Source organism: Rhododendron vialii, chromosome 6a (assembly GCF_030253575.1).
Source record: "Rhododendron vialii isolate Sample 1 chromosome 6a, ASM3025357v1".
Taxonomy (NCBI): domain Eukaryota; kingdom Viridiplantae; phylum Streptophyta; class Magnoliopsida; order Ericales; family Ericaceae; genus Rhododendron; species Rhododendron vialii.
The window spans coordinates 7,914,947-7,940,267 of NC_080562.1; the positions used below are offsets into that span (position 1 = coordinate 7,914,947).

Here is a 25,321-nt window from a genome sequence, read left to right on the forward strand (position 1 = left end):
ATAATATATTGACGACTTTCCTAAGAAACAAGATTTTTCCTCTAAATGAATTAACTTACCAGGGAAAAAAATTACTCTCTATATATAAAAATATATATTATATATACTCCCTCCGTCCCACTTTGTTCCGTCTGTTTTCTTTTAGGAACATTTCAAAAAATTGTCTATATCTCACAATCTATAATATTTTTTTATGATTTCGAAAACTTTGTTTAACAAAATAAATTGAGATCTATCAAACAAGATCCATATTGAATATATAAAATATTATAAATTGTGAGATATAGACAATTTTTTAGGACGTCCAAAAAAGGAAACATGCAGAGCAAAGTGGGACGGAGGAAGTATATAGTAAGCTTCTAATGCGGACCTCCGCATCCAAGCAAAGTGCGGACCTCCCCTTTTCCGATCGAATTTCGATGATCCGAGCTGCTCAATGTGTTCAGAACGTGATTTTAAAGGTACCCGTGAGAAATCAGCAAAAAAAAAAAAAAAAAATCGGAAAAGGCTTCATCCGAGCAGTTTTTGTTTATTTTTTATTGAACCGTTCAAATAAAAACTGCTCAAATCAAGCTCTTCCCGGTCATTTTTTTGCCGATTTCTTGCGGCTACCCTTAAAATCACGTTCTGAACACATTGAATAGCTCGGATCATCAAAATTCAATCGGAAAAGAGAAGAAATGGGATGGTCCACACTTTGCTTGGATGCGGAGGTCCGCATTAGAAGCTTACTCTGTGTGTGTGTATATATATATATTTATATTTATATGTTAATACTACATAGTCCAATTCAGTTTTAACCATGGTTCTTTAGTTGATGCAGTAACTGAATCGAAATTAATGATTCTTGTTTTTTAACATAACCAGATCAATGAATTGGAGAACCAAACCAAATCGGACGGTTCGATCAGAATTAGATCGGTTTAATGATTAGGGGGTTTTATTGAACAGTACCCTCACTATTCAGTGCTCCGCAGCAATGCTTTAAACCACATAGTGGGGTAGCCCCAGCCCTCTAAATTAGTGGAGAATATTTCTAAAAGCACCTTCTGCGGTCACAAAGTCCATCCCCTTTACTCATGTTCTCATCCTAGGAATATCAAAAAGAAAATTCTACAACCACAATTCACAAACTCTTGCAGTATATTTTTCTGTTTATCTTTCCTGTTTTCTGTTTCTTTTCCAGCTTTTCGCAGGATTACCCCTTACCCTTATCATGAGCCTATGATTTCTTCTCATAGGTTTGCTTTGGGCCTTATTCTCGTTTTACTCTTTATCGGGTTTTATTAAATAACTTGTGTTATCGTTTTTTATACACTTTTCACATGTATTTACATTGATTTATGGGTCTCATACACATCGAAGTCATAGCGTGTGTGAATTCTCGAGTGAATGTAAATGTGTTTGCAAAAATAATTGTGCGATTGTTTGTAGTCGTAAAAGAGTGGATATTGAAGATCACAAATGGGCCGTGAAAAACCGAAGACGTTCCTGCCCAGGGTTTGGCAAAGATTCCTTCAAACAGACCCCACCTAGTTCCCTGCTCAACAAACACCACTCCTTGGCATTATTTAAAAACCCAACTTGACCGTTTTTTTAATTATTTTAATGTAAGGTATTTTGGATCAAGTTACCGGCATCTTGGACTTATTTCTATATTTTTTTCACACAAATAATTATGCGTGGGGTGAGTGGCCACAAAAGTTGATGACAACGACAATCGAACCTGAGACCAGAGATGGAATATAGTGTAGTGGGGGTACCTATCAATCAAAATGGCAAAAATTTATTTTTGTAGTCAACTACAATTAAGATCGTACAAAATAAAAGCATGTATTACTAACTACAAAAGTTTATAACGCGTACTTTAAGTTAAATTAGGTAAAAATGAGCCCAAAATCTCATACTAAATTAAATTTTTAAAGTATATTTTAAATGAACATTGACAAGATTTAGAAAGATCGAACTAGTTTTGTTAATGACTTTGTTTTATAATATTTCTTCCAAACAGTTAAAAATAAAAAGAATTAAGAAAGAATAGCTCAAAATAGACAAATAGCTCATAAAACAATAAGTATAAATACACCATATGATAACATTCAGACGTAAAACTAATTATGTATGTGTTTTTTCGAGATATATGCAAGTATGTATGTTTATATATTAGCACACTTTCATAATTATGATAATTTATACAAAAAAAAGATTTTATTTTGATTTTGTGCGGGAGCACGCGTTCGAATATGGACACGTGCCCCCACTTCGGTCCGTTTCAAAGAACTCAGGTGGAAGCAACATCCTAAGTCTCAAGCCAAGATTACTAAGCCAAACCCTTGGGTTGAAACCCAACTACGGTTAACTTTTAATTATCTCAACCCGGCATCCCCTCTTTGGCTCTTTAAAAGGCCTCCCAAAACCTCCAATTCGCCCCAAGCTTATTCTCTCTTGCTATCTTCTCTTCTCCTCCTTTTTTGAGCTCTCTAGCTAGAACTCAGAGAGAGAGATCAAAAATTTAGGAAAAAGGTTAGAGAGGGAAGATGAGTTGCAACGGTTGTCGAGCTCTGAGGAAGGGATGCAGCCAGTCTTGCATCCTAAGGCCGTGTTTGGATTGGATTGAAAGCCCTCAGGCCCAAATTAACGCCACCCTCTTCGTCTCCAAATTCTTCGGCCGAAGCGATCTCATGTGTTTCATTGCCACCGTGCCCGAAAAAAATCGGCCTGGTAATCTATATACCTTCTCGAATTCTCTAGCTCTCGATAATAATCGATCATCACAAAAGGACTGGTTTCTCCTATCTTGGCATTTCAGCTAATAATCCAGCAAAAAAAGTCGCATATTTATTTTTCGCTTTAGAACCCGAAAAAGTCAGGACGGACCTAATGTCGATTGCTAATTTGTTTCTGGGGTATGGCCCTGTGCTCCTGTTATTGGTTGCCGTAGTAAAATTCAAGTTACCAAAAAAGATATGAGTAGTGTTAGGTATCTCTAATATTGACAAATCCTTTTTTTTTTTTTTTGGTCAAACGGAAACTTCTCGATTTCTGTTGGGTTTTTATTGATTCTTTTCATCATGTTCGTACTTTACAGATCTCTTTCAGTCTCTGTTGTTCGAAGCCTGCGGTCGAACCGTGAATCCGGTGAACGGAGTCCTTGGTCTACTCTCCACCGGCAACTGGCACATATGCCAGATGGCCGTCAAGACGGTTCTTTCCGGCGGCACTCTGCGGCCGATGGGTGCCGGAATTCCAACCCCGCAGACCTGCGAACTAGCATCCGATGATTTTCGCGCGACTCGGAAATGGTACGACATTGACAATACCAAACAATCCGACCTAGAGAAGAATGAGATGACAATATCCTTCAATTCAGACTCGGAAGAATCAGCTGGGTCGATGATCAGCTTCGACGGCGGCGATTACGAGGTCAAGACTAGTCTGGGAGGAGAAGAACCGAAGCTGTTGAACCTTTTTGTATGATCAGATAACCGAATTAGTATTAGGATTTACGGCGACTTGAATAGTAATCGGTTCAAGTGTTTTTGTTGTAGTAATGTGGAGTAGTGCTTTTTGGTTGAATAAAAGATGAACTTCTTTTGATAGCTTGAGGGGTTCAAATACTTCAAGCAATTTTTGAAGGCCACCCTAGCTCTCAACTATGAAAATGGACACGCATATGCAACAAACGCTACAAACAAACCAAGCAGCTCGAGGTTGAGTTCATTAGGACTCGGCTCGGTTCGTTCCTTTGATAATCAAGCCGAGTTTGAGTTTTGAGTTTGTTTAGTAAATAAGCCGTACTTAATTAAAACTTCAAAGTTCAGATTTGTTTGAAAAAATAGGCTCGGCTCGTTTATAGAGGCTTATTTAGTAAACGAATCTGACTCGGCTCATTCACAAGCGAGCTCAAACTTGAATTTTTGGCTCGTTTAATGAATGAGTAGAGTTCAAACAAAGCAAATTAAGCTCAGCTCGTTTGCAACCCTCATTTCATGTGAGGCTTTTATTATTTTTAGTCAAAATGAACTCGCATTCTCCACTCTTATGATTTCTAGAATAAGAATTTTATTGTTTATAAAATGGTCTATGGAAAAAAAAAAAAAAAAAACTTTTTCCCTCCACGAAAGAGGAAACTGGGATTTTTATTTACGCTATATAGTACATTGTTTAGCATAATTGATTTTTCTAGAAAGAACAATTACTTCAAGTCATATATAGAAAACTCCACATGCATGCTATGTACAAACCAAAAGAAAAAAAAACAAAAGAAAAATAAATAAATTGCTTGGTTAGAGGAAGAATCTTTATTTGGACTAAAAATTTGGTTAATTTGATTTGTTATTACTATCGTTTATTGAGCCTATTCTTCGCTATACTACGAGTTATACTATTGTCGGTATATCATATGTAGCTTAATCATAATTTCAAGTAAGGAGATGATATAAAATTATTATGTTTGCGATAGTTGTTGATACATATTTAAAATTTTGAGTAATAGAAATGTGTGTGTATTTACTATAGTTGTGGGATATGATAGTCGGTCAAGTTTTGCATAAATGGAAGCCAATTACAGAGAGTTCACATTGAAACGTAATCTTAATCCAAGGTTAGGATTGTCCAAATTATAACAAGGAGGACTAAAGTAAATTTTTCGGTTAAGCCAAAGGAATAGAACACAAAAATCCAAAAAAACAAATCACTTCCATGCATTATTTTTAAGTTTCTTTGCACCAAATTAAATTGCTCCGTAAGTTCTTTAATTTGATAAAAAAAAATTAAATGTTATGCACAGAAGTATTTTACTTTTTAATTTAAAAACTATATTATTTTTGGTATCGGGCAACCAATTTGAAACGGAGTGATTATTAAATTGTATAAAGGCGGGTCTTGTCTTTATTGGCTTTGTGTCAAGTGTAATATCTCCAAATTGACCATAATTAAGTAGGAGTATCATTCTAGCATACCCAGAAGGCAAAAAAAGTACTAGTATTAGCGATTAACTCATTTTCCAATTGGCAACACATAAAAAATCATTCATTCTTTAATGTTTACTTGGGAAAATAGTTAAATCTGTTCTCTCTTACCAAGTTCCCACAATTACTCTCTCTCTCTCTCTCTCTCTCTCTCTCTCTCTCTCTCTCTCTCTCTCTCTCTCTCTCTCTCTCTCTCTCTCTCTTTTTGGGTAAATATAATTACCCAATTATTGTCTTTTTTCCCCCCACAATTATTGTCTTTTTTTATCAAGTAATTAATTATGTTGAGATATATTATCGTGCTTCTAAAATTCCAACCAATTCCGTTTCACCTACTTTTCTACCCGTTAACACATAAGATGACATAATAAGTATCCCAGATTTCATGAGCCAAGTCTATTCAAATAGATTGAAAGGTGGATTTTCCTTTTGAAAAAGAAGAAGAATATATTTTTGTACACTTGCTACTAGAGGTTGGCTTCTCAATTCTACCAATATCTTTTTGAAAGAAATTGTGGCGAATAGGTTAGGGTGGACCTTTTTGAAATTAATGTGCTCTTCTTATTGAGTTCCTTCCATTAGATTTTCTACCGTAGCCTTGGATCTGAAGAAAGATTGTTCACGTCAGCAAAATTTTGTGACGTAGTTGAATTTCTTTTAAAATTATCTATGATCTTATAAACTAAACCAACAACAAATTTAAATTAGCTAATGCACTGAATACTAAAATTAGTATATTTGACATAATAGACATTTCGACAGAAGGCAGGACACCGTACTTATAGGTAGCGACAATTTTTTTTCCCTCTTTTTTAAATTTCTTTCAATGAGCTAATGTATTTAACGTGGTTGATCAACTATAAAATACCTAGCTTAATGGGTGTTCATAGATTTTAGTTAATTAAAAACCCTAGCCACATTCTCTCTTCCTTCCCCTCCCTGCCCCTAGGCATTTTCATCGCCAATATGTGGTGACGAGAGGAGAGGTCTTTACCCACGATAGGTGTTTTCTTTCCTCTCAAGGGAATGTTTTTCCTTTTTGGCTCCCGAAAGAGAAAATTGGGTGTTTCGCACTAAGATAGATGGTTATTGGCCTACTTGTTTTCAAAAAAAAAAATTTACTGAAAGGCAGGAGTATATTTGAACTTGAATGCAATGTACAAAAACTGAAATTGGCCGGTCAAACAAAATATAAAATAGACCACAGAATAGAAAAAGATGAGCCAAGCAAAATAAAAATAGAAAATAGAAAAAGATGAAAACTAATGGGCTTTTGTTGCCCATCAAGCTTCCAAATTCAAAACAGGCCCACGAAGTAGTAATATAATGGGCCAAAGAATCACAACTGGGTTTTCCTTCTGAAAGCTTAAAGTCCAGCCTGTGAAACATCTTCATCTTCATAAAAAAGAAAATTCCCCTCATCTTCTTAAATACTGTACTAAACATAGTATGAAAGAAATGAAAGTAGAGGATCTACCTCTTAGGCCTAGTTTCGAAAAACATATTTTTAGGCCAACTTCGATCTTTTATAAGTATGTATACATATCCAGAGGCAATCTGATGCTACACTGTAGTGTAGGACTTATGAACGAACTAAACTAGCGTTCAGCCTGTTTGATGCACGGGATAAAATAAAATCACATAGATGGTTTTTACGACTTATGAAAGTTCGTCTTTCAGGTGATTCAAAGCATTTATTCCAAAGCTTTGAGTCCCTTTAGTCAAGTTTGTCTTTCAGGTGATTCAGAGCATTTATTCCAAAGCTTTGAGTCCCTTTAGTCAAAGTTCGTGCTAGTAGAGCTTTCCTAGCATTCGGGCATAGTCTTCCCTACCCCGTTAGGCTGTCGACGGTTTCTTGCATTAAGGTTGCTCCCCTACGAGCAATCCAGTTCATTCTTTCGCTCAGTTCCTGAGGGCGGTCCGCTTGGTCGTCAGGAGTCAAGGTATGCCGTTTTCCTTTATTTTCTTTATTATTTAGTTTAGTTGTTTTTAGGGATGACAATGGGAAGGGTCGGGGGTGGATACCACTATTCCCATCCCCGATCCCCGAACCCAAATCCCTCCCCATCCCCGCCCCGATCCCCACCGGGGATTTATTTTTACCCTTCATCCCCGCCCCAAACGGAGAACGGGGATTCCCGCGGGGAATCGGGGATCCAAAGATTCCAAAACTTTTCAAAAAAAAAGTCACCTACCATTACAAAATACAAACCATGAAACCAAATTCAAAAAAAAAAAAAATCGAGGCTGCCATTACAGAATTAAAAAAAAAAAAAACAATCTAGTGGTAGTAGTATAAATAAATGAAACTCTAACTTCTTAATTCTTATGTATATATATAACGGGGATTCGGGGCGGGGCGGGGACTAACTCATATCCATCCCTTACCCGTTCCCCATTTCTTATAAAAAATTATCCCCATACCCTACCCGATCCCCAAATAATCCCCGAATCCCCTACCCATTTGAGGCGGGGAACGGATCGGGTTGGGTCGGATCGACCGAAATTTCCATCCCTAGTTGTTTTTTTTATTACTTAGGAGCATGCCTAGGTTTTACTTTGTGTTCTTGTTTAGTTCTGGCTAGTTTAAGCTTTTCATTCGTTTAAATATTGCATGCTAGCATAGTTTTCGTTTATGCATCTTAACCTAGGGTTTTCATAGTTTATGTGCAATGACCATTTTACCCTTCATGCATGTTTAGTCGTAATGTTGCATGTTTAATTCTGCATATTAGTTACCATGTCGTTACTCTGTCCACGTGAACACTCGCTCATGCATACATGTAGTCGTTACTCTGTCTGCATGCACATTTACCGTTTTACCCATGTCGTTATGCTGCCCACATATATGCTGATATTTTAGCTCATGCCATTACGCTGCCCGACTATAGCCGTTACTCTGTCCGTTTACTATCGTTATGCTGCCGATTTTACCCCAACGTGTCAAATTATCGTTTTACCCCTCGTGTCGCATACTAGCATGATGTTCGTTTAATTAGTTGTTCTGCCCTCATGGTTTATCTATGAGTAGCTTATCGATGCATGTGGTTTCCTAATCAGGTTACTTTCCAAATTACCCGATTTCCCAATTTGAAAAGTTTCTTAATCCGATCAAGTTTCCTAATCGGGTTACTTTCCTAACTTGGTCAGGTTTTCTAATTTGAAAAGTTTCCTAATCCGATCAGGTTTCCAGTTTTACCTAGTTTCCTAATTCGTTCATATTGCATGTTTGTTCAGCCATGTCTAGCCATGTTCATGCGCATTTCCCATTTCAATTCAGTTGCATGTCTAGTTTAATATCACATATTGCATGCACGCTTTTAATTCAGGCCTTTGCTATGCTCGTTAGCTTTAGGGTAACTTCCCCTAGAAGTAAGGACCCTTTCAGTATTCGCAACGGCAGATTAATCATTTTAGTTGCTAGTTTAGATCTATGGATCGTGTGAGGACCTAAAGATGGCTTTTGATTATCACCTGTGGATACGAGATGATAATGGGTTGTCCATCTCTAGGCCCTCATCCATAAGTTGTATGTTTTTGTTTTCTTTTCTGTGTGCTGCATTCGACGGAGGTAGTTTTCAATTGATTTTCCCCTTTTGCAAAAGACTCCTTTTTCAAAAACGTGTTTATTAAAACCTACCTATCCATTTGCTTGAGTCTTGTGCATTTAGGATAGAGATGATTTGAACCAATGGTGATGAGTAGAGGCCAATCGTCAGATTGGGCAGAATGGGTGCCTAACACCTTCCCACTCGGTACCTTAGCCCCCAAACCCGTCTGTGGTCATGATACAAGGATCAAGCATTTCCATAAGAGTCATTCATGGTTTTTGGACCTAAACCAAGTGGCAACTCTAAGTTTTGTCGAATACTTGTTTGATTGCAAGTTTTTGATAGTGTTGTGCCAGTCATCATGTTTTCAATAAAGTTTACCCACACGTGCTCGGTCACGCGAGCGCCGAGCGCCCACCCTCCAGGGCGGCTGTGCTCACAAATGGGCAAAATAACAATTGGAGGTTGGGAACATAAGTATTTAAATCTACTAGGATTGACACCTAAATAAATCTTCTAAATAGGATGCCTATTTAATTTCTTCAAAATATAAATGCTTAATATGTTGGTGAATGTATTCTTTCCGAACAAAATTAATCAATGAAGTTAGTGAAGAAAATGTGTTACCAATTACTCTAGGTTGGTATGGTTAGTGTATTGTTTTGGGAAACATGGCACGAGCACGGAAAAAGCACAGGCACAAAAAAACACAGGTGCGACGACAACGGCACGGAAAAAACACAGGTGCGAAAAAAAAAACACTGTGACAATAATGGCAAGTAATTTTATGTGAACACACCCTTAAAGAAAATTTCAATAACCCATTTCGATTTTGAAATCCAATTTTGTTTTGGGTTTTTGTGGGGAAGATAAATCAAAGATGGGGAGGAAGAGTGGTACTTTTTCAGCCTCCGTGATTGGAAGTACCCAAACGGGTTTCGAACAAACAGAGCCACCGAAGCTGGGTACTGGAAGGCTACAGGGAAGGATAGAGAGATTTACAATTCCAAGACTCGTTGTCTTTTAGGTATGAAGAAAACCTTAGTTTTCTACATAGGGAGGGTTCGGGGCTCGAAAGTAGAAGAAGAGCAACTGGGTCATGCATGAGTACAGTCTTGAAGGCAAATTTGCCTACCATTATATCTCCCGAAGATCCAACGTCATAACTCTCTCTCTCTCTCTCTCTCTCTCTCTCTCTCTCTCTCTCTCTCTCATACTGTATTATTTTGATCGGCTCTCTCTCACTCTCTCTCTCTCTCTATTTTCTTGATTGATTATACTTCAACAAGGCCATGATATGAACATGCAAGTACGTGTAAATTAAAGAAGTTACATTTCTCTTTAGGTTAATCATTTGTCTCATGTCATCGCTACTGTGACGCCGCATAGCCAGGTTGAGGTTGGGCTCCGGTGGAGAGTTTCGGTAAACATCTGGATGGGTGATCATAGGGTCCCACATCACTTGGTAAATGCAAAGTTCAATGTTAGATCATGCCCTATCTTGTACAAGACATTTTAAAAGTCGCAAGGGCGTCAAAGCTCATTGTGGGGACCCTCTTTTATTATGAGTGTATATGTGTAAGTGTGCTTTTTTGTGTATAATGATATAATCCCATTGTTGTTTTGGATCAAATTTGCATCCCCATTTATCCCATTTCCCATCTTTTTTAGTCGAGTCAGATTTTTCGGAATAAAAAATTTGGGAAAAGGAGGTGTCTTGGCTAAATTTACTCATTTGCCCTTTCACACTTTATACGATCAAAACTAGAGATGCCAAACATATCGTGTCGTGCCGGGCCGGGCCTGCCGGCCTAACCCATTTAGCTTTGTGCTAACTGTGCTTCGTGCCGTGCCGGCCCATTTACTTAATTGTGTCGTGCCGGCCCATTTACTTAATCGTGTCGTGTCGTGCCAACCCGTTTACTTAATCGTGTCGTGCTGTTCCGTGCCATGCCCGTGCCGGCACATCACCAACCGATTTTTGCCCGAAAAAAATTCTTCCCAAAAAGTAAACATTCTCGTGCCGTGCAACTAAATAGACCGTAAGAGTTTGGTGCATGGTTGCGGGCGTCATGCTTGGCTTCACTATAGGACTTACTATTTTTTATGTTCAAAGATAAACAATGCGGTCACCTCAATTCTATTTTCTTCTTTTTTATCCCCGCACCTCAATTCTATCTTGATGGAGCGGATATGAATAAATATCCCAGGATTTTAATCTCACACAGCAATACTGGGTTATAGGCTATAGCTACGCTTTGTCCTAATTATATATGGTATTTTATTCAACTTAATATGTCAACTTTGGAAGATTTGGACGCGGGAGTGACACTGATTAAGCAATCTACTTATGTTTGTTGCATGTTAAAAGTATAAAAACATATAACTAGCTAGACTTGGGGGTGTTTTTGGTAGTGAAAAATTTGTAAATTTTTATTTGTGGTTAAAAAGTTGTTAGATGTTTCCAGCAGTAAATAAGTTGTTGAGAAATATCAAGTTGTTTCCAGTAGTAAAAAAGTTTTTGATGGGTATGTGAGTGAAAAAGTTTTTGATGGGTAAAAACCTTTTTTTTAGTGGAAACCAGTTGGTAAAATGCGTTAAGCTTTTAGTGGTTTTTGTTGGTGGAAACGGTTTTTTTTTTTTTTGGTCTTTAGCATTGCTTCTTTTTTTTTTTTTTTTGTGTGTGTTAAAAAGAGTAAAAGTCTGGTTCAGCCCTCCTGTGGCAGTGGTTTTAAAAATAAAAAAAAAAAATCTAATCCGAACCAGTGATATTTAAATTGCAATTTCTGCATTATTCATACTCCTACAAAATAGTAGTAACTAAATTTGCATACAGTAAATACGTAATTGAATCACATTAATGTGTATATATGAAAGTTGAGGTGGCACCTAACCCACCCTCTAGTTCGCTCCACCATGGGATATATATATATATTTTTTTTCATTTGTTAAACTTAATCTATTCTATCTTAGGGGATTTGAGGAGGGGAATGGGTGCTTATGAGAATCGAACTCTGTCCATATGCATGAGAGTATAAGGGAGATACCAATTGCACTCCACTCCACTTGCCCGCCTTGAGATATCAAACACCGAATTTCTGAGATCTACAGAAAGCACCTATGACTTTGAACCCACCAAGCACTCTATTTTACCGCTCCCCCACCACTCTCAATATCACTGTCCAAAAGTGTTTTGGACGGTCGGGATTTTAAAAGTCTCCTAGAAGAGTTATTTTAAAATCCGGACCATTGATTACCGAAACAGACGGTGAAATTAAGCGCTGCGGTGGGGGGAGCTGTGAAACTGAGCGGTGGATGTAGTACCGCTGCTTCGTTATCGCCCAATGTATATAGATTACAAGAGAGGTAAGTGCTTATTTGAGTTGACATCGCGTTTATTCTATGCAAGGATTAATTCGCATCATTCAATTAGAACCGTATGTTCATATTCTTGTAATAATAGCTGGTGTGCCACCCCACGATTGAGTTAGTCTGGTGGCCTCACACAACTCATGATGAACGTTCGATTCCTGGTATCAGGCTCCAAAAAAGTAATTTCTCGTGGATTCCTTAGTCCTAACGTACGTGATCTGTCTTTGATCAAAACGATGAGGAGATCAGTTGAAGTGCACGTGAGTTGGTCTGAACGCCCCTGGCAAAAATATATATATAATAGCTGGTGACTGGTGTGCCGACTTCTTAGTACATTGAGTGCCGACCAACTACTAATTATATGCAATCTTAGTTCGTTGAGGGCATCTTTTATGTGTTTGTGCTTGAATTTGGCCACCCTCCCAACCCCCATCTCTCCTACCATGGAATCTCTTGTGCGTTGATATTAATCCAATGATCAGTCACTTCTAACATCCACGAACCACTCTCAAAGGTGGAGCCTATTGATGTAAAGATCAGCTCGGGACAGTAGTTTCCCGTTTTGTAAAAATGTACCAGACTTATACTCTATTGTATTAATATATAAGTTAATCTGTTTGGTTTCAAAAAAACAGCGGAGCCTATTGGGGAGCTCAAATTGTCTGTAGTACTAAGATTTGTTTGAACCGGTGTGTCGATTTTTTTCCTGACCATTTTCGCATTTACTATTTTTCTCGGTCGACTCACAAGATCGATTATTATAGGATTTAGTGGCCAAAAATGCACCAGAATGATGTATAGGTAAATTTGGGTATAGATAATTTGAGGAGCCTATTGAGAAGTGTTGATTGACGATGTATGAGTATAATAACTTTGTTTATTGCGGATAAATTTCTAACCTAAAGGTAAGATTACTAAGATCTAAAGAAAGAAACCCGTTAATGATTGAGCAATGGGAATCTGTTGCGGAGTAAAATTTAAAAATATGTGAACATGTTTTAGTGCGTACGTAATAACAACCATTATAGGCCTGTTCATATTAAAAAGGTCAATTCATTTGCGCGTGCTACATAATTGTTCTCGCTCTTCTAATAGCGAAAAAGAGACCATTATAGTATAATAGTAATTAGAACAATTCTACATGTACATATGAGAGGAGGCTGGGTAGAGATCTGGAAACAGACGCGTTCGGAATCATTCGATACACGTGAGTCTCGCACGGTAAAAAAGGGACACACAAACATTGAACACTTTTGGACACAACGTTTCCGGGTCCGGCCATTCTGTGCCCGTGACATGTTTGTCAAAATTACTTACTCTCAAGTTAATTAGTACTGACTCAGTCATGTGATTAAAGCGTCCACTTGTACTAGTATTAATTAATTACCACCGGACATAATACAATTCACATGGCTTACATTTCTAGGAAGGTTCCCAATTAACTTTTTCCATTAGGGAGATTAGTATCCTAATTAACAGCTTTGTGTTAAGTTTAATTTAGGTTGGATTGTAGTAGCTAGTCCAACTTTCTGTTCCACACGCAAAGCCTACTCTCCTAATTTTAGTTAGTTGCATGTGCAAACCAACTTTAATCGGTTCTCTCAACTGCTCTAGAGACTAGTAGAGGTCTGGACTCGGGAGGGGATAATTATTTTGTGCTGTCATCTTATACAATTCCTACTAGTAATAAACAGAGACGAAGCCAGATTGGGGTGACCAAGGTCAGCCTTGGCAAGATAAAAAGAGATTAATTAACTCCAATTTTACAAACAATTAGTATGATTTTGAACATAAACAATACATATAATGCAATAATAATTACACTTGTAACAGTTGCATGATATGAAAATAAGAGGGCATATGTATTATTGGTTCGTCTCGACAAGAGAAATCGCAAAAGTAAAAAATTAGGACTTTTACACCAATATGTTTTGAAATATCCAAGAAAAACCTTAAAAATTGACTTTTTGGGGCAGACTTCGAAAGAGCACGTGGGGTTATATGTCTCCATTTCATTTTAATTTTCTTTGAAATATAATATCTTGGGACTGATTTATACTGTAGTAAAAAGAAGAAGAAGAAGGGAGTGTTCTTGAATAACAAACAAATCTCTGTGGAGAAGTCGTACAAGTGTTGACATCACATTCATCGCTCGCTATCTACATTCGTCGAGTGATCAATGGTTTAACGCTCACTGTCTGCATTCGTCAAACAAAATGAGTGATCAATGGTTTAAACTTAATGGTAATTTGGAAACACCGACTGGGTTGCTTTAAAAATGACATTTTTTTTTGGTGAAAAATCCTTAATGGAACCATCGCGCCTGCGGGGTCGAAGGAGACATTTTATATTCCGAAGTACAAAAAAATAAAAATAAAATGAGATATTACATAAGAACAAATCTGGCCCGAAAATATTTGGATCCACCGTCGCAACACCAGTATATATTGCAGAAACTGGTGACTCGTATAAATCAAAACTAGTTTGAAATTAATGGCTCTGATAATACACCGAATACGTTATTAAATTCCTTACAACTACTACTGTATTAAGCTAAGTTTAAACAGCTCATTACAGCCAAATGTGTCATATCTCCAAGTGGCAAATAGTTTAAGCATGATTCATGTAGTAGTTACGGGAAGTTTTTGGATGTTGGACAGGTACCACCCCACACGTGGTACCCGTAGCCGATTCCACGTTGGACAAAAAGAAGAGAGAATAGTCGAGTGAAAGGGGAGAGAATAAATTTGGACCGTTCAAAATATTTGGATATCGTCACATGTTACTGCTCAGCAGCAAAAATATTCTCAGTAGTTACACACACAGCCAAAATATTCTCAGCAGCCAAAATTGATGGCAACACTAAAGCTTAAAATCAATCCCATCAACAATCTTACTCTGCACCGAATTTCTGTTAAAAAAAACAAACAAATTGAATTTCAACTGACACAAAAATACTAAGACAGAAACTCGCTCAAGATCTTATCTACACAAAAAATACTACTAGTAGAAAAAAAAAAAAAAAAAAAAACTAAAACTAATTCCCTAAAACCCCTAAATTGCAGTAATTCATGTTGGGGAAGAAAAACGAGCTTTCTTCGCTGGATGAGGGCTCTCGACCTCGTCCTCGCCACCGCCGAATCCTTGCCAGAATTCGGGCAAGGCAGGCACGTTGAGGTCGAGGTCGAATCCACGGTGGCTGATGGTGGACCCCGCACCTTCAGATGACGTCACGCCTGCGACGCTACCGGTATTGCCGTTGCCCCCTTCGTAGTGCCGGCGCTTGTGTCCTCCCAAGGCCTGGCCGGTGGGGAAGCACCTGTGGCATATCGAGCACTCGTGCGTCCTTCCACTGCCGTTGACGGCGGCGGTCACTGTTGTGGTGGTTGTTGTTGTTGTTGACTGGTCGTCGGCTCCGGCGAGCTTCCGGTGACTGGCCTTGTGCCCGCCTAGGGCTTGGTACGAGCCGAAGGCCTTGTTGCATACGGTACACTTGTGGACGAGCTTCGATTCGGATGAAGTCGACGGCTGCGGCGGCGAGATTGAGGCGGTGGAGTTGGCGCCGCCGTGGCCGCGAGCAAGCATGATGAGGCAGAGAGCTAGGTATTCTTCTTCGGTCGGTGGCGGCGGGGATTCCATGCTACGCGAACGCTTGGATCGCTTACCCTTGGCCCACGACTCAATATAGCGGAGGTCGCTCACGTTCTCGTGGTGGAACGGCGGCGTTGCCGTGGTGGGTGAGTTCAGAGCCTCAAGCGCCATTCGATTTTTCCAAGAAACAGAGGTGAATCAGCAGCTGGAGAACCCAAAACAATACTGAAAAACAGCGCTGAAAACAGCAGCGAATAGAGAGACCCTGATTTAAGAGGAATATAAGAACGAAGGAGAGTTCTAGAGAGAGAGAGAGAGGGAGAGAGGGGGTTGAAGTGTGGAAGTTTATAGTTGAGTGTGGAGTGAGGAGAGAGGGGGGAGCGGCTTTATATAAGGAGGTGGTGGGGGAGAAACTAGAAAAAGGAAGGTGCGGGACAAGTGTGAAGAAAGTATAAGAGCGGTGAGGAATAGTGTATTCCTCTGAAATACTGTGGTATTTACATAAATTTGAGTAGTAGTATATTGTATTGCGTAAGGAAAGACGCGGAGCACGTTTTGAGTTTACTTGGTGGCCAAGTGGTTGGGAGTGGACTCAAGTCGGTGAGAGAGAGAGAGAGAGAGAGAGAGAGAGAATGTGTGTGAGCCTGTGTGGGGGAGAGAGGAGAAACTTTTCAGTGGTGGGTATCATGTCACGCGTCTAACGTGGTGCCCGAGCGGGTATATTCGAATCATTTAAAAGTGTATTTGACGGTCTAAATTGAAATACTCTCTATCTTCTTTTCCTTTCATTTTTCTCTCTCCAAATCTGAACAGTCTAAAATCAAAATGTACGATCCGGATGCACCAAAGGGACACCACGTTTGACGTGGCAGCCAATCGGCACTGAAAAATTTCTCCCGTGTGGGGGACCGTTTGGGGAAGGGAGTGAGTGAGATTCAGTGAAGGGAGACTTGTGGGAGGCTAAAAGGAAAGTTTCAAAGTCAAAAATCAGAAACCCCAGTTGATATTAATTAATTAGAATAAGCACAAAAGAAACGCGTTCTTTAAGTTTCAGCAGCCGCCAGGAGGCAGCAGCCGTCCGCCAACAGAATCAATCAACGGACGCCTTCAGTGTTTAGTAGTGACTTTTCTTCCATCTGGATGTCGACCGAGTGAGTAACCCATACGTATACGGTATGTATATCTGCATCCAACCGTTTTCGTTCATGCATCTTTTGTTGGTGAAATTACAACAATTTTACACCAAAGAATAAAATTATAATGGACAAATTAACAGGTTGAGTCGCGAAAATTTCGCTCTCTTCAAAGAGATTCAAACCCTCCACGGTAACAAACCGGTGTAGTAGAAAATCTCTGACTTGTTCCCTTCAGAATATAAACAGTTTGTTAATTTATTGTATGGTTCGGACCTACTCTATAAAAGAACACCCTTACATTTTGCCCAAAACTCTCATGTACATATTAAAAACTCACTAGTTTTGAGAGAACAAAGATAGTTGGAAGAATTGAGTATGAAAAAAGATAAGAAAGGTCTTGGTATTACTCTCGGCTTTTTGGGCTGTGATTGCTTCTTATATACAAAGTCACTCAAGCCGGAGTTAATTGTTTAATTGTTTTACTCCTCACAACCGCAGTTAATTGTTTGTTTTGTTCCGCAAAGGAATGAAACTGTGAAGGTGCCAAAGCCAGAGCATGACGAAAGAGGGGAAGTGATTGTTGTACTTGGTTTGGTAGTTTTAGATGGATGTCTTTCTTTGGCTCTTCTGAGGGATCGCGATATCCAGACTCCAGAGTCAAGATGTTGAGGTATCAACAATGCAGAAATAGGGTGACAAGTTGTCTTGGACAAGACTGTTTGTTATGTCATCGATTTGCATCCAAGAGTTAACGTGGTGCCATTGTGTATGACAAAGAATGGGGTGGTGCTAGACAATTCCTGCGTTTAATCCTACGAGGAATACACATTGGAATCTTCCACTACCAAACGATAACTGGTATTCCGAAGCTGTTATGTTTTTTTAAAGTTTGGCTTCACAAGTGAGATACAACTGGAAAGATGTAGAGTTGAGGGAAATTTTCCTCTCAGGGGTAGCATGGATGAAGTGCATGCCGCGATCAAGGTGAAGAGATTTCAAGTTAGTTAGTTCGTTCTTAGTTGTGGCATATGGGTCCTGAATATCATTCTAAATTGTGACGTAGTTTTCAGATTGCTGTTATTTTCTGTCTGTATCTGTTGATGGGTCTGAATTGGTTTGTTTGAATATCGAAATTTCAAGTCTTTTACTCCAGTTTATGGCTGACATTCATGCAAGAAATGCCAAAAGATGGTTGCTGCAATTTATTCAAGAATGTTAAGTAATGTCCAGCATTGTTTTCGGAAAACAACTACACTTTTGTTACTTGAAAAAACAACTGTGTCAAAGGTGGTATCTCCCACTCAAAAGTGTGTCCTTGTAGAAATACTGCTGAAGTTGTTCTCTATAGCAATTGCTATTGGCTACAGTTTGTTTCAGTACCACTTTAATATGTACTATTTTTCTCCTCCTTTGTATAGAAGCCATCGAAGAAAGTCTCCTTTCTACTTTTCACAGACAACCCTTCTCCACAAACTTTTCTTTTCTTTTATCCAAACCTCCCACCATAATTTTGACAGTAAAAGGTGGCTTTTAGTCCTATCTTTTAATTTCCTCCAATTCAGTAAGATGTTATTTTCCTCTGCATTTTATTTTTCATTCAAGACAAAGCATTCTAAGCAGAGACTGGCAGTACACATGCAAGTTTGCTACTACCTAGTAAGTTTTGGTTAAACTCAGTAAATCTCCAAAGGCCAAGAAATATGTTTCCTTTTATCCATAAGAGCTTACAAATTTTCAAACCGTGGAGTGGGTGTTCTGGCCAAATCACGTACATTTGGTGTCTATGTTTTTTGTGTGAGTGAACCCCCAATCCCCCAACAAATACTCTTGTGAATATACATTTCTAACTAGACTGGGGCAATCCACCTTTGGAATTCCTGATATTTTTTCCAGCATTCAAACCCCAAATCTTAACTACTCCCTCCGTCCGGATTTAATAGTCATTTTTTGGAGTTCGTGTCATTTTTCAATTGATTATATCTTCCAATTTATAATGTTTTATGTGATTTCGAAAACATTGTATTATAGAACTAATTGAGATCTATCAAACAAGATCTATTTTCGATATGAAATTCATTACGGATTCAAAAATATAACCCATTTTTTAAGTAATAGAACTAGAAATAATTAAATTCATATGAAAGAAGTAAATTTTTTTTGTCCAGAGCTTCCCCACACACCTGACCACATCACCTTTCATCAAATTATTATTTTTCTCCGAACAAAGATGTAGACATCCCATCTGGTCTAGGAGCAAATAAGTTTGACTACTTTGTGAAATGAATTGAAAAGTGTAGGATGACTGAGAGATCAAAAAGCAAAAGTGAAATACCATCACTTTTAACATTATTTTCCTTGTTACGTCAGTCCGAGGCGGGGCAATGCCCCTCTTTTTAGACAAAATGCAAGCTTATGCAGGTCGATTCAGCAGCAGATATCGTCAGGTGGAGAGTTTGGCTAGGCCGGCACATCGTCAGGTGGAGAGTTTGGTTGGGCCGGCACATCTGTTAAAATATAACACATGTTTCATAAAATGAGTTCAATGAGAACATAAATCTCATGTGACTAAAAATTCATTTGATTCTGATTTTCAGTACGAATACGAATCGTGAAAAACGTAGCCTAACGGTCCTTTAAACCTTCATAATTTGATACTAGAGGTGTCAGAAAAATCCCGCTATTGTTAACCGACTCTTGCAATAGCTAAGCGATCAAGCGACGTTTCTCGGTCGATACCTACCCCAGTGAAGTGAATGAATTTGAATGAAAAACTAAAAAAATGAATCAAGCACTTACAATTTTCCGATTCAACTAATTTTGGAAAAATCCATCACAAAGTTATACACTCCTACTAAAATCATTGAACAACTCAAATTACTTTGTGAAACCCTAAGATTGATTCCACACACCGAAATGTCCATTATCGGTGCATTCTCGGTCGGTACCTACCGTGAAGTTCTTGTTTTAGCTCGAAGGACGTCCTCTTTAAAGGGAGAATAAAACGCCCCAAAAGTGAGATCATGAATCCACTGACACGGAACCTCTCTTTCCAAATTTCCACCGTCGATATCGTCAGACAAAGTTATCGAACGCAACATTTGACCAATTGCAATTCAGTCACATCACTGCACTTACCTAGCTCATCGTCATCGTCATCTTCATCTTCATCTTCATCATCTTTTGCTGCTACTCTTCTTCGAGGACGACCTTTACTTTACATCCGTCCTCAAACCCCTGCAGCGGCAGCGCAGAGAGATCAGCATCGATCAATGGCCGCCGAAGACGATCGCATCGCCGGGATTGCTTCCGCGATCCGGGTCATTCCCGACTTTCCCAAACCCGGTACGCACACATCTACGTTTTGATGCAATTACGTGTGGATGTATGTATGTATTTATGTTTTAGGGCTTTTTTTGTTTTGTTTTGAAATTGGAGGGGTTTTTTTGGAAGGGATTCTGTTTCAGGATATAACGACGTTGCTACTGGATCCCAAGGCGTTCAAGGACACGATTGATTTGTTCGTTGAGAGGTACAAGGACAAGGGCATCTCTGTTGTTGCGGGTACGATCTCTCTTCCTCTTGATTCTCAAATAATTCCGTTTGCTTCTGTTTTTCTTTTATAAATGCACAATCTTTATAAAAGCTCAAACAATGAATTCAACCTACACTGAAGGACTCCGGAGAATAACCAGCAGCCAGGTATAACCATCCCGGCAACACTACCAGACTATCTCAACAACTGAAAGTGAAGGAAAAAATGAAACTCAGAGAACAACCAATGAAACAAAACAACCATACGAACACAGACAAATTGGAGCTCCACTCCTTACCCAAACTCATACCAAATTTGAGTTTTACTCAATTTTTTCACCAAATCAGGTGAGAACCAAATCCTTCACCAAATTTGCAACGGCTACTTTATGGTGGTAGGCGGTGGTGGTCGCCGGTGGTTCTGCTTTTCCGGTGGTGGTGGTTGGTTTTCCAGCGATGGCGTTGGTAGTCGACCCTGGTGTTGCTGCTGCTGCTGGTCATCCATAGTGGTGGAACTCTAGATCGTGAAAATGAGATCGTTCTTCATCCAAGTTGGAGAGAGAGAGAGATTTGGTCGGTATTGTTTTAGGTTTCCCAAAGAGTGAGGGAGTGATTGTCCAAACAAAACTTGACATGCCCCATGTCGGTATTCCAAGAGACCTAGACTTGGAAAGATGCATTTTGGGAGTATGTCGAACTGGTTCGACGGTTTCAGTGCTGGGACTGGGAGATATAACTGCTACTTTTGGTTGCATGCCCGAGACAGTTAGGATGCAGTTATATGACTTGGTTATGTGAGAAAATGGTTGGGAAAAGAAGACATTTTCTTGTACTATTAGGGCTTTTTTATCAGTTGACAAAACCACCAAGATTTGGTTGGCTGCCCGAATTATTGTCGGCTCATATTTTGAGCCACCTGGTGTGGCAAACAGCAAACTTAAGTTCCCACCAGTACTGGGTGTTAAAAGGTTTACATTAGTCAACTTCCTTGCGATTTTCTCTCCGATGCAGTTTGTGCTTTGCAGCCATCACAAACCGTAATCTCAAGTTCATTGACATTGTGGGATATTGGACTCTGGTATGCAGTATAAAGGTGTTTGATTTGTCTTTGGTAGTAGTCATACTTCTTATTTTGTGAACAGGAAAACAACTTGTAACCAAATAGAAATAAGGTATGTTTGTGTTTTACAGGTGTTGAAGCAAGAGGTTTTATATTTGGGCCTCCCATTGCGCTAGCTATTGGAGCTAAATTTGTCCCTATGAGAAAACCCAACAAGTTGCCAGGTACATCATTCAGACTGATCTTCATATAACAAGCAGATTGCAGAATTTTCTTTGGAAGCTATAGTCTTAGACATCCAAGAATCTTTGATTAGTACCTGCACAAATTCATCCATGATTATGAGCTGTTTAGCTCCCTGAAAATTCCATACCATTTCATACACCATTTTTGTTTCATGTAACCTTTTTTTGTCCTTGAGCCAATACAGTGTCGGAGCTCCATCTCCAGGTTATCATTATTTGTTAATCATTTGGACAGTGTCAGAGCTCCGTCTCCAGTTCTGGACCAGTACTGTTATGGTGTTGTGAATTTTATATCACAGTTTGGAGAGTAAAAGTAGACTAATGTGTGGTTTTGAGCTCTATATTGTCTATGTATTGTCGGATTGTCCATTAGTTCCAATTTCCACATTATCATATGACATGGACCTTGTGTTACCTTGATTGGTTCCATACTTAATCCTCAACTTCACATAATTTGATATATGTTTATCTGTTCTAGTTGAGATTTCTCAGCTGGCTAATTTTCTGCGGCACTAATCCTCGATTGATCCTGTCACTGGCTACAGGGCGACCTACCTCTACTCTAAACAAAAGCCTTCGGTTCTTGTCCATTCAACGACCATAACTTCACTTAGGTCCTTGTGATACATACTTTAGAACTCAACTGGTATTATGTTTAGTGACTTCAAACAGAAACGATTATTTATTCCAAGGTGTTTCCTAAGTAGCCTGATATCTTTCTTGTGGATACATATGTGCTTCTTTTTCCTTCTTTTTTCTTTTTCTTATTTTGGCAGGCATGGGGGTTTCAAATTTAAGTTCTGTATCTATCAAATTCATATGGTTTTTGAAATTACAGCTAGATTTTTTGCGGTAATATTTAGATGCTGCTCAAGTAAGTTAGTAGGCTCCTTACCTGTTTGTATGTTGGCAGGGGATGTTATCTCAGAAGAGTACTCTTTGGAGTATGGAACCGACAAGATAGAGATGCACGTTGGGGCTGTTCAAGCAGGAGAGCGTGCCTTAGTAATTGATGATCTTATTGCAACAGGGGGTACCCTGTGTGCTGCGATCAATCTACTTGGTAATGTATTGCTGCTTACCTTTTTCTATAGTTCATGAGGAATAAAGAAGCCTACAGCTAGATAGGCAGACCATTGAGGAGAAGTATTTATTCACGGTGGAGCTACAAGCCCACCAAATTTGGAGGGCTTTCCTGTGATGGGGTTCACTTTGGTTTTGAAAGGTTCATCATGGCCATTAATCTTTTTACTTGTTGCCAAACTTGAGCTTGTAGGGGGTGAAATGGGTGTTTAAGTGTGGTGAGAAGTGAAATATTTTTTTATCTTTTTTAGACTGCCTAGAAATCAGCAGCAGGCTAAAGAAAGCATGTTTCCCCAGAGTGCACTCTTGTTTCATACTTGCTTTTTCATTGCAGAGCGTGTAGGCGTGAATGTTGTCGAGTGTGCCTGCGTGATTGAATTGCCAGAGCTAAAGGTACAGTTCCAATTAAAATCTGCAATCTGTGTTCTTAATATTTATTTCCACTCTGTTTTGTACAAACCCATCTTTGTGAATTAGCCCAGTCTGTTAACCTCCTCCAGCCTTGGGATTGGACTAACAATCCCTAGGGCCCCAAAATTGCTTCTTTGATAGCCCAAAAGCACTCCGGAATATGAACCCCGTGGGATGAGAGCAAGCCCCGAAAATGGGGTGGTTCGTAATACCCCATGGAATTGGTATTCATAATCCAATCCTAATCCTAAGTTTGATATAAAGTGCAAATGCCAAACTGCCCATGCTTAAACAAGGTAATGGTCGTTTGTGCTTTTGGTCATTTCTTTTTGCTATTCAGTTTTGACTTATGGGTTTGTGTGTTCATTGTTGAAATAATTAGTCCCTCAGTCACAATTTTATTCTCCAGTTTCACCATTTCTGAACCTCTCAAAAACTTATTTATATTTTTTAATTTATAATGCTCTTTATACATAATGTGAATCTTGTTTTATAGATCTCAGTTAATTCTACCACACAAAGTTTTCAAACTCATAAAAAGCTTTATAAGTTGCTAAAATATAGCTAATTTTTTAGACACGAACGTTGAGTTAATTCTTGAACTGGCTTTTGTACAAATTGAGTTCCGCAATAAGGCACGGTCTGGTTTGAAGTAGATTGTTCAACATCAACAAATCTTTATCATGTAAAATAATTTTTCCAAAGAAATTTATCATTTTTCGTTTTTAGGGGTTTGGTTGATCGGTAAGAAAAACTATTACAAAGTAAGTTTCTAGAACAACAGTATCAGTCAAAGATTCAACATATACAATATTTTCTCAAGATTATATACAATCAAACACGCTAAAATAAGTACAATATTTTAGTATTTTACCCAAAAACATTTTACAGCCCCAAACAACGGAGCTTCAAATGCATATGTAGGGTTCCATTAATTTTTTATGTTGGAGTGAAAATTCTTCAGTTGTGGATTTACATTTTTTCAACACAGGTTGCCAAAAATATGCCTTGTAACGTTTCATATGCAAAAGGGAAATAACCCAAGGGCAAAACTGAGAATCATGTTTCTCAATCGCATCCTCCAATTTGCAAACATTGGTCTAGGATGAATAATCCAATCCCAAGGCCTAATACTATCGAAACCAAACAGGGGTTTGAAATTAGATGGGGTATTGACAGTTCCTTGTATTGCGAATTCTATTCTAATCCCATTACCTTCCTGATCCCACATTGCTAGTCTGATCAAACTGAGGCCTAAGGTTGTTAGACTTGCGTTTGAATCTAATACTATATGTTACCGATCTGAGGAGATGCAATTGAAGACCTCTTACAAGTTCTGCTTGTGTTTCCCATTGGCAGTGAACAAGTGTTGCTGCATGTAACTTGAAGTCGTTAATATTTCTCCCAGTTTAAAAAATCATAATCTGAGGGAAAAACATAAAAAGATAGGAGTAGATCACTATTGATTTGATACCTCTATTCCCATTTGGTCTAATTCATACAGTCTCCATTTGATTTTGATTCAATGCTTAAGCTCTTTGATTGATGAATATCTGATGTTCTGGATTAAGAATGGAACAAGATGATATCTGGATTCATCAGAAGGTCCCTTGACTTGGTTTGAATCCTTTGGTTGAACAAAACTAGATTTTGCAAAATTGTGTTTAATATTTTAGGATACATGAGTTGCATAAACTTTCTCCATCTTAGCTTCTGGTTCTGTGAGTCATCCTGTTGGGATGTAAGGAAATTCCTGTCTTGCAATTGTCTTATTGACTCATTCTTGGCGTGAACTTTTGCCTTATTTCAGGGTCGGGAGCGGCTAGGAGACAAACCACTCTTCGTCCTTGTTAGCTCAACTTGATGTTACTTGCATTGTAGACCTGCATGTGGGTTTACAAAGTTTTAATTCACTAGTCTAAAAGCTAGAAATGGCCTTATGAAGACCATTTGATTGAATGGGGAGAGGATTTGACTGAATACTAGGGTTTGTTCTATGTAGTTCTTAGCATGGTGAGATAAATAGGGGTATGGGTTGTGTTGTGGCTACGTGTTATGCAAGTGAGTTTGACTTCAATTTCATGCCAGGATGGATGTATAGTCCATATGGAAACCTCTCTTCCGTTTGTGTACTAACTGATGATTGCAATAGGAGAATTTTTTGCAACCTTATTTCGAGTGCGAATCTGTTAGTTCTATAAGCTCTCGGGCATCCTCTCGTGCAAACCAGTTTTCAAAAGGCAACTAATACGCAACAGTCTGTACAGTCATTTGCAAATTTTATCAAGTTTTTGGAAGGTAATTCAGCTAAGTGTTAAATGCAAATGAATGGAGAACTCCGGTAGATGAAAATACACTGGCCTTGCTTGGT

The 25,321-nt window shown here is 38.7% G+C and overlaps 3 protein-coding genes across 3 annotated transcripts; 2 read left to right on the plus strand and 1 right to left on the minus strand.

The window, feature by feature from the left end:
- The first annotated feature begins 2,431 nt into the window (after positions 1–2,431).
- LOC131331333 (LOB domain-containing protein 39-like) lies at positions 2,432–3,599 on the plus strand. The gene is made up of 2 exons (XM_058365222.1): positions 2,432–2,721; positions 3,089–3,599. Exons 1-2 carry the CDS (start codon positions 2,538–2,540, stop codon positions 3,475–3,477), a joined length of 573 nt encoding a protein of 190 aa, XP_058221205.1. The 5' UTR covers positions 2,432–2,537; the 3' UTR covers positions 3,478–3,599.
- Positions 3,600–14,801: 11,202 nt separating this feature from the next.
- On the minus strand, positions 14,802–15,842 carry LOC131331332 (zinc finger protein ZAT10-like). Its single transcript, XM_058365221.1, has one exon. The coding sequence runs from the start codon at positions 15,653–15,655 to the stop codon at positions 14,963–14,965; it is 693 nt and encodes a 230-aa protein (XP_058221204.1). The 5' UTR covers positions 15,656–15,842; the 3' UTR covers positions 14,802–14,962.
- A 3,734-nt stretch (positions 15,843–19,576) lies between these two features.
- Positions 19,577–25,122, plus strand: LOC131331331 (adenine phosphoribosyltransferase 1). The gene is made up of 6 exons (XM_058365220.1): positions 19,577–19,962; positions 20,071–20,181; positions 21,343–21,435; positions 22,370–22,519; positions 22,874–22,932; positions 24,761–25,122. The coding sequence occupies exons 1-6, from the start codon at positions 19,641–19,643 to the stop codon at positions 24,812–24,814; spliced, it is 789 nt and encodes a 262-aa protein (XP_058221203.1). The 5' UTR covers positions 19,577–19,640; the 3' UTR covers positions 24,815–25,122.
- Positions 25,123–25,321: the final 199 nt, after the last annotated feature.